Source organism: Nerophis ophidion, linkage group LG17, assembly GCF_033978795.1.
Source record: "Nerophis ophidion isolate RoL-2023_Sa linkage group LG17, RoL_Noph_v1.0, whole genome shotgun sequence".
Lineage (NCBI taxonomy): Eukaryota > Metazoa > Chordata > Actinopteri > Syngnathiformes > Syngnathidae > Nerophis > Nerophis ophidion.
In genome coordinates, this window is record NC_084627.1 from 23,670,583 (window position 1) to 23,684,590 (window position 14,008).

At 39.0% G+C, this 14,008-nt stretch overlaps 1 protein-coding gene across 4 annotated transcripts in view; it reads left to right on the forward strand.

The window, feature by feature from the left end:
• The first annotated feature begins 2,705 nt into the window (after nucleotides 1–2,705).
• Nucleotides 2,706–14,008, forward strand: part of hnrpkl (heterogeneous nuclear ribonucleoprotein K, like) — a 32,752-nt gene continuing 21,449 nt past the window's right edge. For 3 of the 4 annotated variants that reach the window (XM_061876617.1, XM_061876618.1, XM_061876619.1), the window contains exons 1-4: nucleotides 2,706–2,845; nucleotides 5,589–5,660; nucleotides 8,192–8,289; nucleotides 8,387–8,443. In XM_061876617.1, coding sequence (XP_061732601.1) covers nucleotides 5,600–5,660; nucleotides 8,192–8,289; nucleotides 8,387–8,443 — 216 coding nt within the window. In that variant the 5' untranslated portion in view covers nucleotides 2,706–2,845; nucleotides 5,589–5,599. Of the gene's footprint in view, nucleotides 2,846–5,588; nucleotides 5,661–8,191; nucleotides 8,290–8,386; nucleotides 8,444–14,008 lie in introns of those variants that run through there. The other variant, XM_061876620.1, reaches the window with a different exon arrangement.

The following is a 14,008-nucleotide window of genomic DNA, read 5'->3' on the forward strand; positions in this document are numbered from 1 at the left end:
GGGAAGGCAAAGCTCTCAATTTACCGGCGATCCACGTTCCCATCCTTACCTATGGTCATGAGCTTTGGGTCATGACCGAAAAGACAAGATCACAGGTACTAGCGGCCGAAATGAGTTTCCTCCGCCAGGTGGTGGGGCTCTCCCTTAGAGATAGGGTGAGAAGCTCTGTCATCCGGGAGGAGCTCAGAGTAACACCGCTGCTCTTCCACATCGAGAGGAGTCAGATGAGGTGATTCGGGCATCTGGTCAGGAAGCCACCTGAACGCCTCCCAAGGGAGGTGTTTCGGGCACGTCCGGCCTATAGGAGGCCACGAGGAAGACCCAGGACACGTCGGGAAGACTATCTCTCCCGGCTGGCCTGGAAACGCCTCGGGATCCCTCGTGAGGAGCTGGACGAAGTGGCTGGGGAGAGGGAAGTCTGGGCTTCCCTACTTAGGCTGCTGCCCCCGCGACCCGACCTCGGATAAGTGGAAGAAGACGGATGGATGGATGGACATACATACAGATATAAATATATACATACACATATATGCATACATACATATGTATGTATGTATGTATAAATATATATACATACATACAGTACATACATATTTATATAAACATATATATATATATATATACATAAATACATACATATACATACACATGCATGCATATACACATACATATATAATATATATACATATACATATATATTTGTATATATATATACTGTATATATATATACATACTGTATTTATGCATATGTATATTAATGTGTATATATACATATATATATATATATATATATATATATATATATATATATATATATATATATATATATATATATGTATGTATGTATGTATATATATATATATCAACGTTTATTTGTACAGCCCTAAATCACAAGTGCCTCAAAGGGTTTCAGAAACCACAACGATATCATCATCATGAATTGATTAACGTGGACCCCGACTTAAACAAGTTGAAAAACTCATTCGGGTGTTACCATAGTGGTCAATTGTACGGAATATGTACTGAACTGTGCAATCTACTAATAAACGTTTTAATCAATCAATCAATCAATCAATGAACCCACATCCGCGCAAGAAAACACTAAATCCAATGGGACAAAGAGAAACCTTGGGAGGAACGACAGATGTATACAATAAACCAATATATATATAAATACAAGCTATAATGTTTTGCCATCTCATTGAACTGAACGCAGGCTGTGAAGATTGTGTATTCGATATGAGAGGTATCATTCCTGTTTATTTTGTTGGCCAAATTGTTGCACTGAAGTACGTGGTTGTTGGAGAAGAACAAAGCTTATTTATTAGACTTTATATTCATTGCTTTGAATTTTATATTGATATCAAAAAGTTAACGCCATGTTTTTTTTTTATCAATACTTGCGTTTGTTCATGTCACAAAGGTATTACAAAACCCAAAGCCAGTGAAGTTGGCATGTTGTGTAATTCCTAAATAAAAACAATACAATGATTTGCAAATCCTTTTCAACTTATACTCAATTGAATACACTGCAAAGACAGGATATCTAATGTTTGAACTGTGAAAAGTTTTTTTTTTTCAAATAATTATAAACTTAGAATTTAATGGCAGCAACACAATGCAAAAAAGTTGGCAGAGGGAAATTTTTACCACTGCGTTACATGGCCTTTCCTTTTAACAACACTCAGTAAACATTTAGGAACTGAGGAGACCAATTTTTGAAGCTTTCCAGGGGGAATTATTTTCCATTCTTGCTTGATGTACAACTTTAGCTTTTCAACAGTCCGGAGTCTATTTTGTGGTATTTCATAGGCTCCATATTGCTCGACAAATTTTCAATGAGAGACAGGTCTGGACTACAGGCAGGCCAGTCTAGTACCCGCACTCTTTTATAATGAAGCCACGCTGTTGTAACACGTGGCTTGGCATTGTCTTGCTGAAATAAGCAGGGGCGTCCATGAAAAAGACATTGCTTATATATATATATATATATATATATATATATATATATATATATGTATGTATGTATGTATGTAAACACTATACTGCCATTAAGTATTTGGCTACCTGCCTTGACTTACATACGAACTTGAAGTGCCATCCCATTCATAATCCATAGGGTTCAATATGATGACATACGTACATATACAGTATGATTTAATTTAAGCAGAAACATTATGCACAAGACATGTTTACTGGATTAGTTCAATGCCGCCTGGTCATTGTCAGGAGACTATTACAGTTAAGATACAAAACAACCGATTTGTTAGATTTTTTTTTATATGTATTTGTTTTACTTGAAACCATAATGTATATATAAGTTATCTTTTACATGGTCATGACAGTTTTATATGATATTTTAATCATTTTCATACAAATAAAAAAGATGTTAAAGGCTCTTCAAAACAATATATTGAGTATTTCAGAGCAATAAATAACTGAATTCATCCCACAATGGGGGATTTATGTGGTTGCAGTGCAGATTCCGAAAGTCCACAGAAGCACAGACTTAATCAGAACTACCTATGTGGCTATCGTGCATTTTTATAAAAAAAATAAATTACATTTTATTTTTAAACCAACATGCCAGTCAAAGGGGAAATGCCTGCCAGTCCTAAATCGGGAAAAATAAACTATCCAAAATTGGTCGTTTGATAAAGCACCTCGTGTAACCCGAAAAGGCGGTGAGGTTCACAGTCCGACAAATGAGCGCTGTCTCCGCCTGCCAATGTTGCCCCCTTTCCACTTAACAAGCAAACCATTGTGCCCGCTCTCCTCGGCACCTCCACGCTGTAAACTCTGTGAACGTTTCAAAGCAAGACGCAGTAGAAGGCGCTGGTTTCTTGTAAGTATTTGCGCCATACATTTTTTTCGGTTAACATACCAATGTTGGTAACATATTTCACCGCTAAAAAACCCTCAGAAATGTCAACGTAATGGTTCCGCACAGTCACAACGTGTGAACGGTGGGGGACACGCCTCGCGAGCTCACGAGTGGCTAGTTAGCTTAGCTGTTAGCATTAGCAAAGTCAACTTACCCGCTGAAAAACATTAGCTTGCTTGTACTTGATGTGATCCTTTGACACTCATACGCAGTCACTTTGACTCTTTAGGGTCGTCATACTGAATAAATATTACCGTCTTCCTTAAGTAGACTTTTTCAACACATATTAAGGGTGCGCTTGCTTTGCCATCGAATCCACAAGTTAGCCTTGTTTCTGGAGGGGCGGGGCAGCTTTTGTTGCGGTAAAATGGCAAAAGCGTGTACTATCCATCCATCCTTTTTCTACCGCTTATTCCCTCTCGGGTCGCGGCGGGGGCGCTGGTGCCTATCTCTGCTACAATCGGGCGGAAGGCGGTGTACACCCTGGACAAGTCGCCCCTCATCGCAGGGCCAACACAGATAGACAACATTCACACTCACATTCACACACTAGGGCCAATTTTGTTTAGTGTTGTCAATCAACCTATCCCCAGGTGCATATCTTTGGAAGTGGGAGGAAGCCGGAGTACCCGGAGGGAACCCACGCATTCACGGGGAGAACATGCAAACTCCACACAGAAAGATCCCGAGCCCGGGATTTAACCCTGACTACACGTATTGTGAGGCAAATGCACTAACCCCTCTTCCATCGTGAAGCCCAAAAAAGCGTGTACTAATGTAATATTATTGTATTGCACTCTATTTCTTACTAAAAATACTCCTTCGCTTTTTTTTTTCTGACATTACATTATATATGGGGAATTTAGGGCTGGGCGATGTGGCCTTTTGTTAATATCTTGATATTTTTAGGCAATGTCACGATTCACGATATATATCTCGATATTTTGCCTTAGCCTTGAATTAACACTTGATGCATATAATCACAGCAGTATAATGATTCAATGTGTCCACATTAAAACATTCTTGTTCATACTGCATTAATATATGCTCATTTTAAACTTTCATGCAGAGAGAGAAATCACAACTAAGTCAATTTACCAAAACTGTATTTATTAAACAGTTATTAAGCAGTGGTACAAACATTCATGTCATTTCCAAAACAGAAAGTGCAAGATTGTCAGAGACCTTTTGATCTCACTAAGATGACATCAAAACAATACTAAATTAAAGTGCACTTTTTGTTCAGAATGCCACTGCCATATCCATCCATCCGTCTTGCTCCGCATATCCGAGGTCGGGTCGCGTGGGCAACAGCCTAAGCAGGGAAGCCCAGACTTCCCTCTCCCCAGCCACTTTGTCCAGCTCTTCCCGGGGGATCCCAAGGCGTACCCAAGCCAGCTGGGAGACATAGTCTTCCCAACGTGTCCTGGGTTTTCCCCGTGGCCTACTACCGGTCGGACGTGCCCTAAACACCTCCCTGGGGAGGCGTTGGGGTGGCATCCTATCCAGATGCCCGGACCACCTCATCTGGCTCCTCTGGATGTAGAGGAGCAGCAGCTTTACTTTGAGCTCCTCCCGGATGACAGAGCTTCTCACCCTATCTCTAAGGGAGAGCCCCGCCACCCGGCGGAGGAAACTCATTTTGGCTGCTTGTACCCGGGATCTTGTCCCTTCGGTCATGGCCCAAAGCTCATGACCATAGGTGAGGATGGGAACGTAAATCGACCGGTAATTTTAGAGCTTTGCCTTCCGGCTCAGCTCCTTCTTCACCACAACGGATCGATACAACGTCCGCATTACTGAAGACGCCGCACCAATCCGCCTGTAGATCTCACGATCGTACCAATGGTTTAAAACAAATAAAGTGCACTTTTGTGCGAGATGTCACACAAAATATTTCAATAACTTTCAAATAAAAATTAGCTGCATAATAGGAAATCAAATAGTGTGTGTCCTTCTGTATGTGGTAGGTTACTGCATATGTTATCTTCTGTTGTAGACTATTTTTTTCATACGGTGTTGATCTGGAAATGGTTGTTGGCATTTTGTTGGTGTGGCACCGAACAGAGATGTTGACATGCAGAGTTTCAAGCACTCTTCATTCTGTAGGGGGTGACTTTTCAAATGATAATACAAATTTGCAGTGCTGATACTTTTTGTAGCAACGCTTTCGCCTTATACTTGGCATATTACGGTTGTCTTTTCAACATCTTTGCGCTTGAATCCAAACCACTGCCAGACGATGGACCCCGTGCTGTTTTTCTTGGGAATTAATTTTTCCTTCATTTGTTACCAGATTGGCACATTCTTTCTCTAGTATTAACTTTCTGCTCCGTGAGAGCGTATGACAGTATGTGATGTATGTAAAAAGGTGCGCTTCTTTTATGTCTCTGTGAGAAGGAAAGACAAGAAAGAGTGAGACAAGTTTGTAGTGTAATGCCCGCAGCTAAAAGCAACTGCGTGAGAATGTATACTAAAATATCAAGATATGTCATTCTATATATCGCATAGAGACAAACCCGCGATATATCGAGTATATTCGATATGTCGCCCAGCCCTAGTTGCAATATGTGTTTATTAAGATTGATTGCCAAACAAACATAAAATATGTACCTCTTAACTTACTGTTCAAATTATAATATCTGCTGTAATGTCTTTACATGTTTCTGATCAATACATTATGCCCGCTTTATTTCCGCTGCAGGTGCAGAAGCAATGGAAGTGCAACTTGAACAGTCGGACGAAGACCTCGCATTTAGCAACACAGATGCTAATGGTGAGATCAGTGTGTTTGGTTGTTGTTGTTTTTTTTTTTTAAATATGCGGTAAATGAGTGCACACTTTGTTCTTCAACCAAACCAAAACAAGCGAGTCTACTCACGGGAGGAGAATACATTAACAATCTGGCTTGTTCTATGTAGCATGTGGACCTGCTGTTCTGTGGCTCCCAAGCCCATGTTTTAATCCAGGAAGGGAACACGGTGAATCTGAGTGTACTCCAGTCTGTTGTTGGCTGCCCAGTTAAAGCAACTCACTGGGGTGTAACATACTGCAGACACAGCACTTCATGTATATGTCCACATTAGTCAAAGTAGTACCCTTGTACAATTACTTTTTCACTATGGGTACTATTTCTAATTGATTTAACAATTGGAGGATCTCCGTAGTTGTCTACAGACATATTTTTGGTTTAAAGGGGTCATATCATGTTTTTTTTCCTACATTCTAAACACTTCTCCGTGGTCTGTATAACATGTAGTGGTGGTTCTTTTGTGAAAAATATAAACCAATCTTGAAGTGAAAAATATAAACCAATGTTCAAGCTAATTTTTTGCTCCCTTTTAAACTTTATGAGAGGTGGAGTTGTTAGATGCAATTACAAATTGCATAATGGTAGTACGTTATCCAACAATTAGTAGTCATGATTTCAGTATTGATAAAAAATAATCTTAGTCATTTTTTGGGCCATAATTGTGCAGCCCTATGTGTAAGACTAGATGTCATACGTGAACAATATTTTTATCTACATGGACAAAAAGTGCAGTTACGACTTATGGCCATCAGGTGCCATCTTTCAAAATTTTTACATTGTTTTTTATTTTTGAATCTCTTATGTCTGTTAAGTGGTATCTTGCACAATTTTCACTTTTTTTTTTTTTGCCATATTACTTTAAGTCTTTCGTTGTTTACATATTTACATACATTTTTAGTATATTTCTGGTTTAAAGGTTTCATCATGTTTTTCCCCCTACATTTTAAACACTTTTCTGTGGTCTACATAACATGTAATGGTGGTTCTCTGGTGAAAAACATAGACCAATCTTCAAGCCAGTTTTTTACTCCCTTTTAAAACATAATGAGAGGTGGAGTTGCTAGATGCAAATTAAACTCTCCTCACCACACCCCCTCACATTGTGTGAGCATTCACCCCACCCTGCAGCTTTCAATCAATCAATAAATCAAAGTATATTTATATAGCCCTTAATCACAAAAACCCACATCAGGGCAAGAAAAAACTCAACCTAATGGGAACAATGAGAAACCTTGGAAGGGACTGCAGATTTATTTTGAGTGACTTTCACCACAACACAATATCCCAGTTAATATATCTAGGCCAGCGGCTCACCGTGGTTTGTTGTCGGTACTAAGGAAGGAGGCAATGCGGGTGGACGAAAGAGAAGAAGGAAGCTCTGCTGACGTACATGTCTGGAACTATGCGCTGACTAAGGTTTAACTTCTACTAAGTCCAGCAGTCTAAGGCTAGGTTCTGGACATATACAGTACATGTGTATATTGACAATAAAATACTTTTCTATTACATATCATGTAAATAGCTGCACGGCTGCTTTGAGTTGGAAACAAATAGAGGCTCGAGGCTATAAGGTAAGCTACGTGCTACATGGCGAACTTATAACTTACATGTCCAATACTAAACACAGTAGGACTGATTCAATTAAAACTCGTTTTTAGAAAAATCATTATTTTGCCGCAGGACAATGATGCTATTGTCTTACAGTAGAAGGTAAGCTACTGTAGCTACACAACAAATCAAGCTTACATTACTAAAGTGCCATTCACACATTTCTAAACTTCTGTTATTACAATTTCATTGTGACCTTAATTGCCTTAAATAGTTGGCACCAAGCCCCCCATTAAAAGTGTTTTTTTTTTTTCGGAAAATCCATGTTTTTGTGAAGGTTTGTGAGTGAAGCAGGACCCTCAGAGCGACTTCTTCACAGTTAAAGGCACATTGCTGCGAAACAAAAAAGTTAGCCAGGCCCTTTCACTTCTTCAGATGAGACTGGAGGTGTGAATAGTGTACTGAGTTGGGTAACACAACCAATAACATTTTCATTGTTGATTTGTGTTTTAGGCATTTTGTCGTCATCTATAGATGCGAGCGCATAAACTAAAAATGACACACGCACGCAAAGCAGTTTGCTTAGTTTTATACTGTATATGGACAATCCACTGACGATCTATCCAATTTGTGACATCACCATTTGTGCACATTCCAAATGGGCCGTTTGGAGGAATTGGATATAAAAGGAAAAGTTTTATACACGACTATGCAATGCCTCCACGCTTTTGATTTTCGGGATTTATGCAAATCCCAAATGCACAGCAGCAGGTACCAATAGGTAAGAGAAGTTGGTGTTGCATGGTAGGGCCTCTTTAAAACCGCATTCTAGGTGCTAATCTTAGCAAGCCAATATTGATCACCGAAAGCCTTGTTTAACATTCAGTAGGCCCTAATTGTCCCCCCAGTGGTATTCATTACCTCTCATTGACGGTCTTTCTTCACAGGTAAGCGGCCGGCAGAGGACATGGACGAGGAGCACGCCTTTAAACGCTCTCGCAACGCAGAAGAGGTGTTAGAATTGCGCGTGCTGCTCCAGAGCAAAGTGAGGACAGGTTCCACCTTCGCCGCACTGTTGTTTGTTTTTGTCTGTCGTTCAATTTGTTTCCTCTTTCTGAGAATGACCCCCTGCCGTTTCACAGAATGCCGGCGCCGTTATCGGAAAAGGCGGCAAGAACATCAAGGCCCTGCGCACCGACGTGAGTAAACAGACGAAACACTGCATTTAAGTTGCAGCATCTGTTAAATTTTTTTTTTAGGCACAATAATACCACCTTGCTGGCTAATTCCCCTAATTAGTTTACCCATTTTTTTAAAATGAAAAATCCAAATGAAAGGAAATGGGGTACTTCCAATACTTGACATATTTTATCCCCACAACGTTGAAGATTTAATGAATCAACAGGTTTTCCAGATTAATTTTATTACAGAAACTTAAATGTTTGTAGTGATTCAGAAGGTTAATTGTATCCCACCGGTATATATTTGATTTAAACATTTGTAGTTTTTGTTGAGGTGGAATCTTGGGCCTCCTCATGATTAAATTATAAATCGATTTTTTTATACATCTTTATTATATTGTATAATATTATTTTATTGTATGTTATATAATGTAAATGCTAATTATAATTTTGAAAGGCTTCTCCTTTGGCTGCTGACGTTTGCAGTATTGCGTTGTTTCTGGCTATTAGATATGAGCGTGCACGGCATTGCTCCACAGTGGAACCTCGATTTACAAACTTAATTGGTTCTTAAACCGGATCGTTAATAAAAAAAAGTTCGTATAGCGAAGCAAGTTTCTCCTTTATTTCTGTCCTGTATGCCCTGCTCTGCCAACACGCGTATACAAACATAAATCTCTTTGGTGCCCTCACAAATAACCAGAAACCACAAAAATCCTTAACTTTAACAACCATATCGCAAAAGTCATGAACATTTAAAAAAGATGCATACAAGGAAGGGGGCGGGGCCGTGTGTGTCTGCAGAAAAAGCTGAACAAGAGGTATCTCCTCTTCTCCTTTGCTGTCAACGTAGTCTGCACTGGCATATTTTTCCAAAAATGTTTGGTGTCTTCACAATTAAAATTTGCTGTGGTATAAAGCATGCTTTGTAGGTTCTTCCATACTTGCAAGCGCTATTAATGTACTCTTCATAAAATGTCTTTTTTTTTTTTTTAACTCCACAACGATTCCCTCCCTTCCATACTTGCTATCTTTTTTTGGACTCATTTTGAGTTATCAAAATGGACAAAACCCGTCAAAATGGGAAAAAACACAGAAAAGCCCTGAGAAGTGATTAGTAGTGTACTGTACTGGGCTGCATATGACGTGGACGGCCCTGCCTCCCCAAAATGGCCGCGGCGTGCGGCACAAAATGGCTGCATCCTGGAGACAAATTCCATGAATGAATGAAGCGTTCATACACGAAGATATGGTTGGCACACGGAGGCATATTTGGCCTAATCTAAAAGTTCGGAAACTGAAAAGTTGCATATAGAGGGGTTTGTAAATCGAGGTTTTACTCTGTGTGTGTGAGTGAGTGATGAGCTCCCAAATGATTCAGTGACTTGAAATCTATTTTTTAACTATTTGGACAAACATTTACTCAATGTGACTGTGAAATAAATACTGACTACTGAACACTGTAGGTGATGTTTCCTATATTTATCTTATTTCTTGTGAGATAATTACATATGCATGAATTATGGATATAAACTAGCAAGTAAAGTCAAAGTCATCTTTTAATGTTATTTTGGCAACATGTGCTGGACATACAAGAAAATCTAAATACTAAGCTAACTGGGAAAAATGAATTCATGAGGGTCGCGCCCATTGCAGCAATTAATAATATATCCATAATATTTGACAGTGTCAATCTCACAACAATATAAACGCACCAGGTTTAGCGTTAGCATTAGCATTCGTTCACTCGGTTTGAGATGAACTACTCAAATGGCATGTCACTGACTACTTTTATAGTATGTAACAAAATACATAGTTATATTTGATGTGATTTACCGTTGTTTTACTCGTCCTTCATTTCACATTTCTCTCCAAACTACAAAGTCCCATTGAGCAGCTCGCCTCGTCGTTTTGAAGTCCGATTGAATACTTTTTAATCCTCTGTAAATACTTTTAAGAGTCTGTTCACTTTGTTGTAGCTTTGCGTATTGAAATTAAGTTTGTAAAAATTCATAAACAACATAAACTGCATACTAGTTTAAAGATTGCGGCTGAGTAAAAACAATGCAAGGTAGTCCCACCGATCAGTGTTCTTTAGCACACAGATCCCTCACAAAAAAAGTTTCTGCGAGTCGAGTTTATTTCGTTTTTCTTTCTCATCGTCAAGTATTTTGTAATAGAAATACACAAATGAAAATAAATAAACAAATCATCTCACATACTGTACAGGCAGTCGTTGTGTTTGAATACAACATTTTTAGTAATGACCCAACTGTGTTCAACCAATTAGCCGATGACAGCACAGCCCGTCCCTCAAAGGTTCTTGTAGAACTTCCGAAAGTCCCACTTTGCTACCAAAAACTAAAAATAGTTCTTATTAATCTAAATCTACTTGGGTAAATTTTGTTGGAAACACAGACGGGTACTTTTTTAACCCTAAAACCACAGAATATCCCCCGTCAACGAAATCTTCAATTTTTCCATTATCACCCAATGGCTGACAGCATTGTCACATTATGTGGATATTAATCTGTCGTGATTTATTCATCTATTTGCTAATGTCCTCTTCGTAGCAGATTAATCTGTTGTAATGAGGTTCATGTAAGACTTCTGTTAAAATTTACAAAGCATTTATTTTACATTTAAGCTAGATCAGAATCCCTGCTAGCATAGTTTGTCATTTCCCTCCTCCGTGTGTGTCTGTATTAGATCTGCATTTTAGAACAGTTTATTACTTTAAGAGATGTAAATAATAAAAATATTTGGACATTTGTCCATCGATTTAGAATCGTCCACGTTCCAATCGTCATGCATTGAATAATCAATATTTTTTTCTACTTTGATTTGTTTTGCAATATCATTTTGAATGCTATTTTGGGTGGAATAATCTGAACTCTGTTGACATTGCCTCTGCTGATTGCAGCTAAGTAGTCCACTTAATTTTGTCTCAATGGGTTCAATACACAACTTATCAACAATTAAGTCCACATGATCAACAGAACAATAAATCTGTTAATATGCTCAGCTAAGAAATGATATTTAATGCAATGCACTGGTTTCTTTTTCACTAATATCCATCCATCCATTTCCTACCGCTTGTCCCGAATATTGAAAACCTAATTTGTACCATAATATTTACCATAAATGGGTCTTGAAGAAGAGAGGAGGGTATATGGAAGTACTATTGTAGCAAAATTATTTGCAAACGTGTATCTGAATCTGTGCGCGTCTAATCCAATTCGCATCCGTGTGTTCCAATTTGTGTATCAGTCAGTGTATGTATTCAGATCTGCGTTTTTGATTCATGTGCGTGTTTTAGATTCGTGTACGTGTGTTTTAGATCTGCCTACATCTTTAAAGCTGCCTGAAATAGCCCTTTTTTTACACGAGACTTTTGCGACAACTCTGCGCATCCAGATTCGTGAGCGCGTCATTGAACGTGTCCACGCCCATTCAGAAGTGCGTGCATGTAATACAATTTGCGTGTGCGTATCTGAGTTGTGCCGTCATTAAAGCAACCACGGAAGACACCACGCAATTAAAGCCAATCAGAAACAACGTACAGCTAAGGTGTTTGAAAGGGAGCCGCCAAAACACGCCTTGCGTTGTTTCCGATTAGTTTAAGTTGCGTAGTGTCTTCTGTGGTTGGTTAAATGTATGCACAGTGGATTGTTGGCTTGGTTTGAGATTGGTTATTCCAGTGATTTTTAACATGTTAAGAGTTGTCTGTCTGTAACTTATACTCCCCACTAGTCTGCGCCTTGCAGCCACTGATCATGTTATTCTGCGTTGAAGTAAACAATGATGGACCACACGAACAGTTGCTCAGAGCTACCAATCTTCACGTTTTGAGCGTGACAGTCATGCAATTTAACACTTTCTCCTGTGACATCCCACACTCTTTTTACGCTTATATTTCATATTCACTACACTATTTTTTTCATTATAATAAACTTTGGTTTTTGCACCTTTTTGTAGTTTGAGTAACTCTGATTGATTGATTGATTGATTGAAATAATCAATCCCAGACCAAGCCATCAATCCACTGTGCCTACATTTAACCAACCACAGAAGACCACTACGCAATTTAGACCAGTCAGAAACAACAAAAGGCAGGTCTTGGCGTTTGTTTCACACCCGTCAGCTGTGTGTTGGTTGTGATTGGTTTAAATTGCGGGGTGTCTTTTGTGGTTGGTTAAATGTACGCACACATCAGATATGCATGCTAAGATTGTATTAAACGCATGCATTTCTGAATGTGTGTGCACGTTGTATTACACACTCACGAACATGGAGGTGCTCCCTCAAATCTAACATGGCAAAAGTGTTGCAAAAGTCATGTATAAGTAGACTGCCTATAGAGGGTTCCTTCTGATTAGGGACAGACAGACAACTTAAAACACACGAACGAGGACCTAAAACACATGAAAACGACGACCTAAAACACATGAAAACGAGGATTTGAAACACACATATGCAAATCTGAATAGACACTCAAGTCGATATACAGACACAAATTAGTACACACGCATACAAACTGTATTACACGTACACACTTTGAAATACACGTTAGCAAATAATTTTGCTACCATAATACTTCCATAAGGGTGTTATTATGGTCAATGTGGTACATATTTTGTCAGTAGGGTTGATGACTGTCATTCCCCGACTTTGCCACTAGGTTTGTTCTCATTGTGCTCCATTCACCCACTTGCCCAAGTGGAAAAAGCTGCAGAGCGGTGCAGATTTTGGTCTTACAGGCTTTATACAAGATATGCGCTTTGGGTAGAGCCCCGAGATGTGGGCTTTCCCTGTCATAGCTAGCCTCACACGTGTTCTCCCATTGACTTAAGTACTACCTCTGTGGCTGGAATAAGTCCAGCACCCCTGGAAGGTGAAACATTATATTGCACTTTGAAGTTTGAAACTAGTGTACACCACACATAAAAAGGTAAAAGAGACAGAAAGCGATTAAATCTAAACTGATTGGGAAAACGTGCAAACATCCTTTTGAGAGGAGCATAAAAACACAATTATTCTAATATGAATTAACAATTAAAAATCAAAATGCACGTCTTTTACCTGGCTCTGTCTCTGCTTGAGTGGAAGAAGAGAAGGAGGGTACAACCATGGCGGAAGGCAACGCTCATACATATAAGTTACGTTTGGACATCCTTGGACTATTTGAATTTTAAAGCATGTGATTTCTGCTGGACAGTGAGGTCATAATTGAACTATGTGACTATTTAGTAGTAGGACTTGGCCCATTAAACTATCAATATATATCGCGATAAATATGTAATCATATCGATAGATGTATTTTTTTTTACTGGTAAATAAACAGAAACAACAATACTTGAATGGTTGCACCAACAAAGGCACTTGCGGTCTGGTAAGCTTGCCAAACAGGAAGTTGATGTGAAATGGGAGGGACATGCTTAACAGCCAATCGCGCAACAGTATCAACCATCAAGTTTGGGCGCACCATCTTGCTGTCGATTTTTGTACAGAGCCAAAAAAAATCAATGAGTGCTGGATAGAGCAAATACATTGGTGATAAAATAGAAAAAGTCACTTCTGATC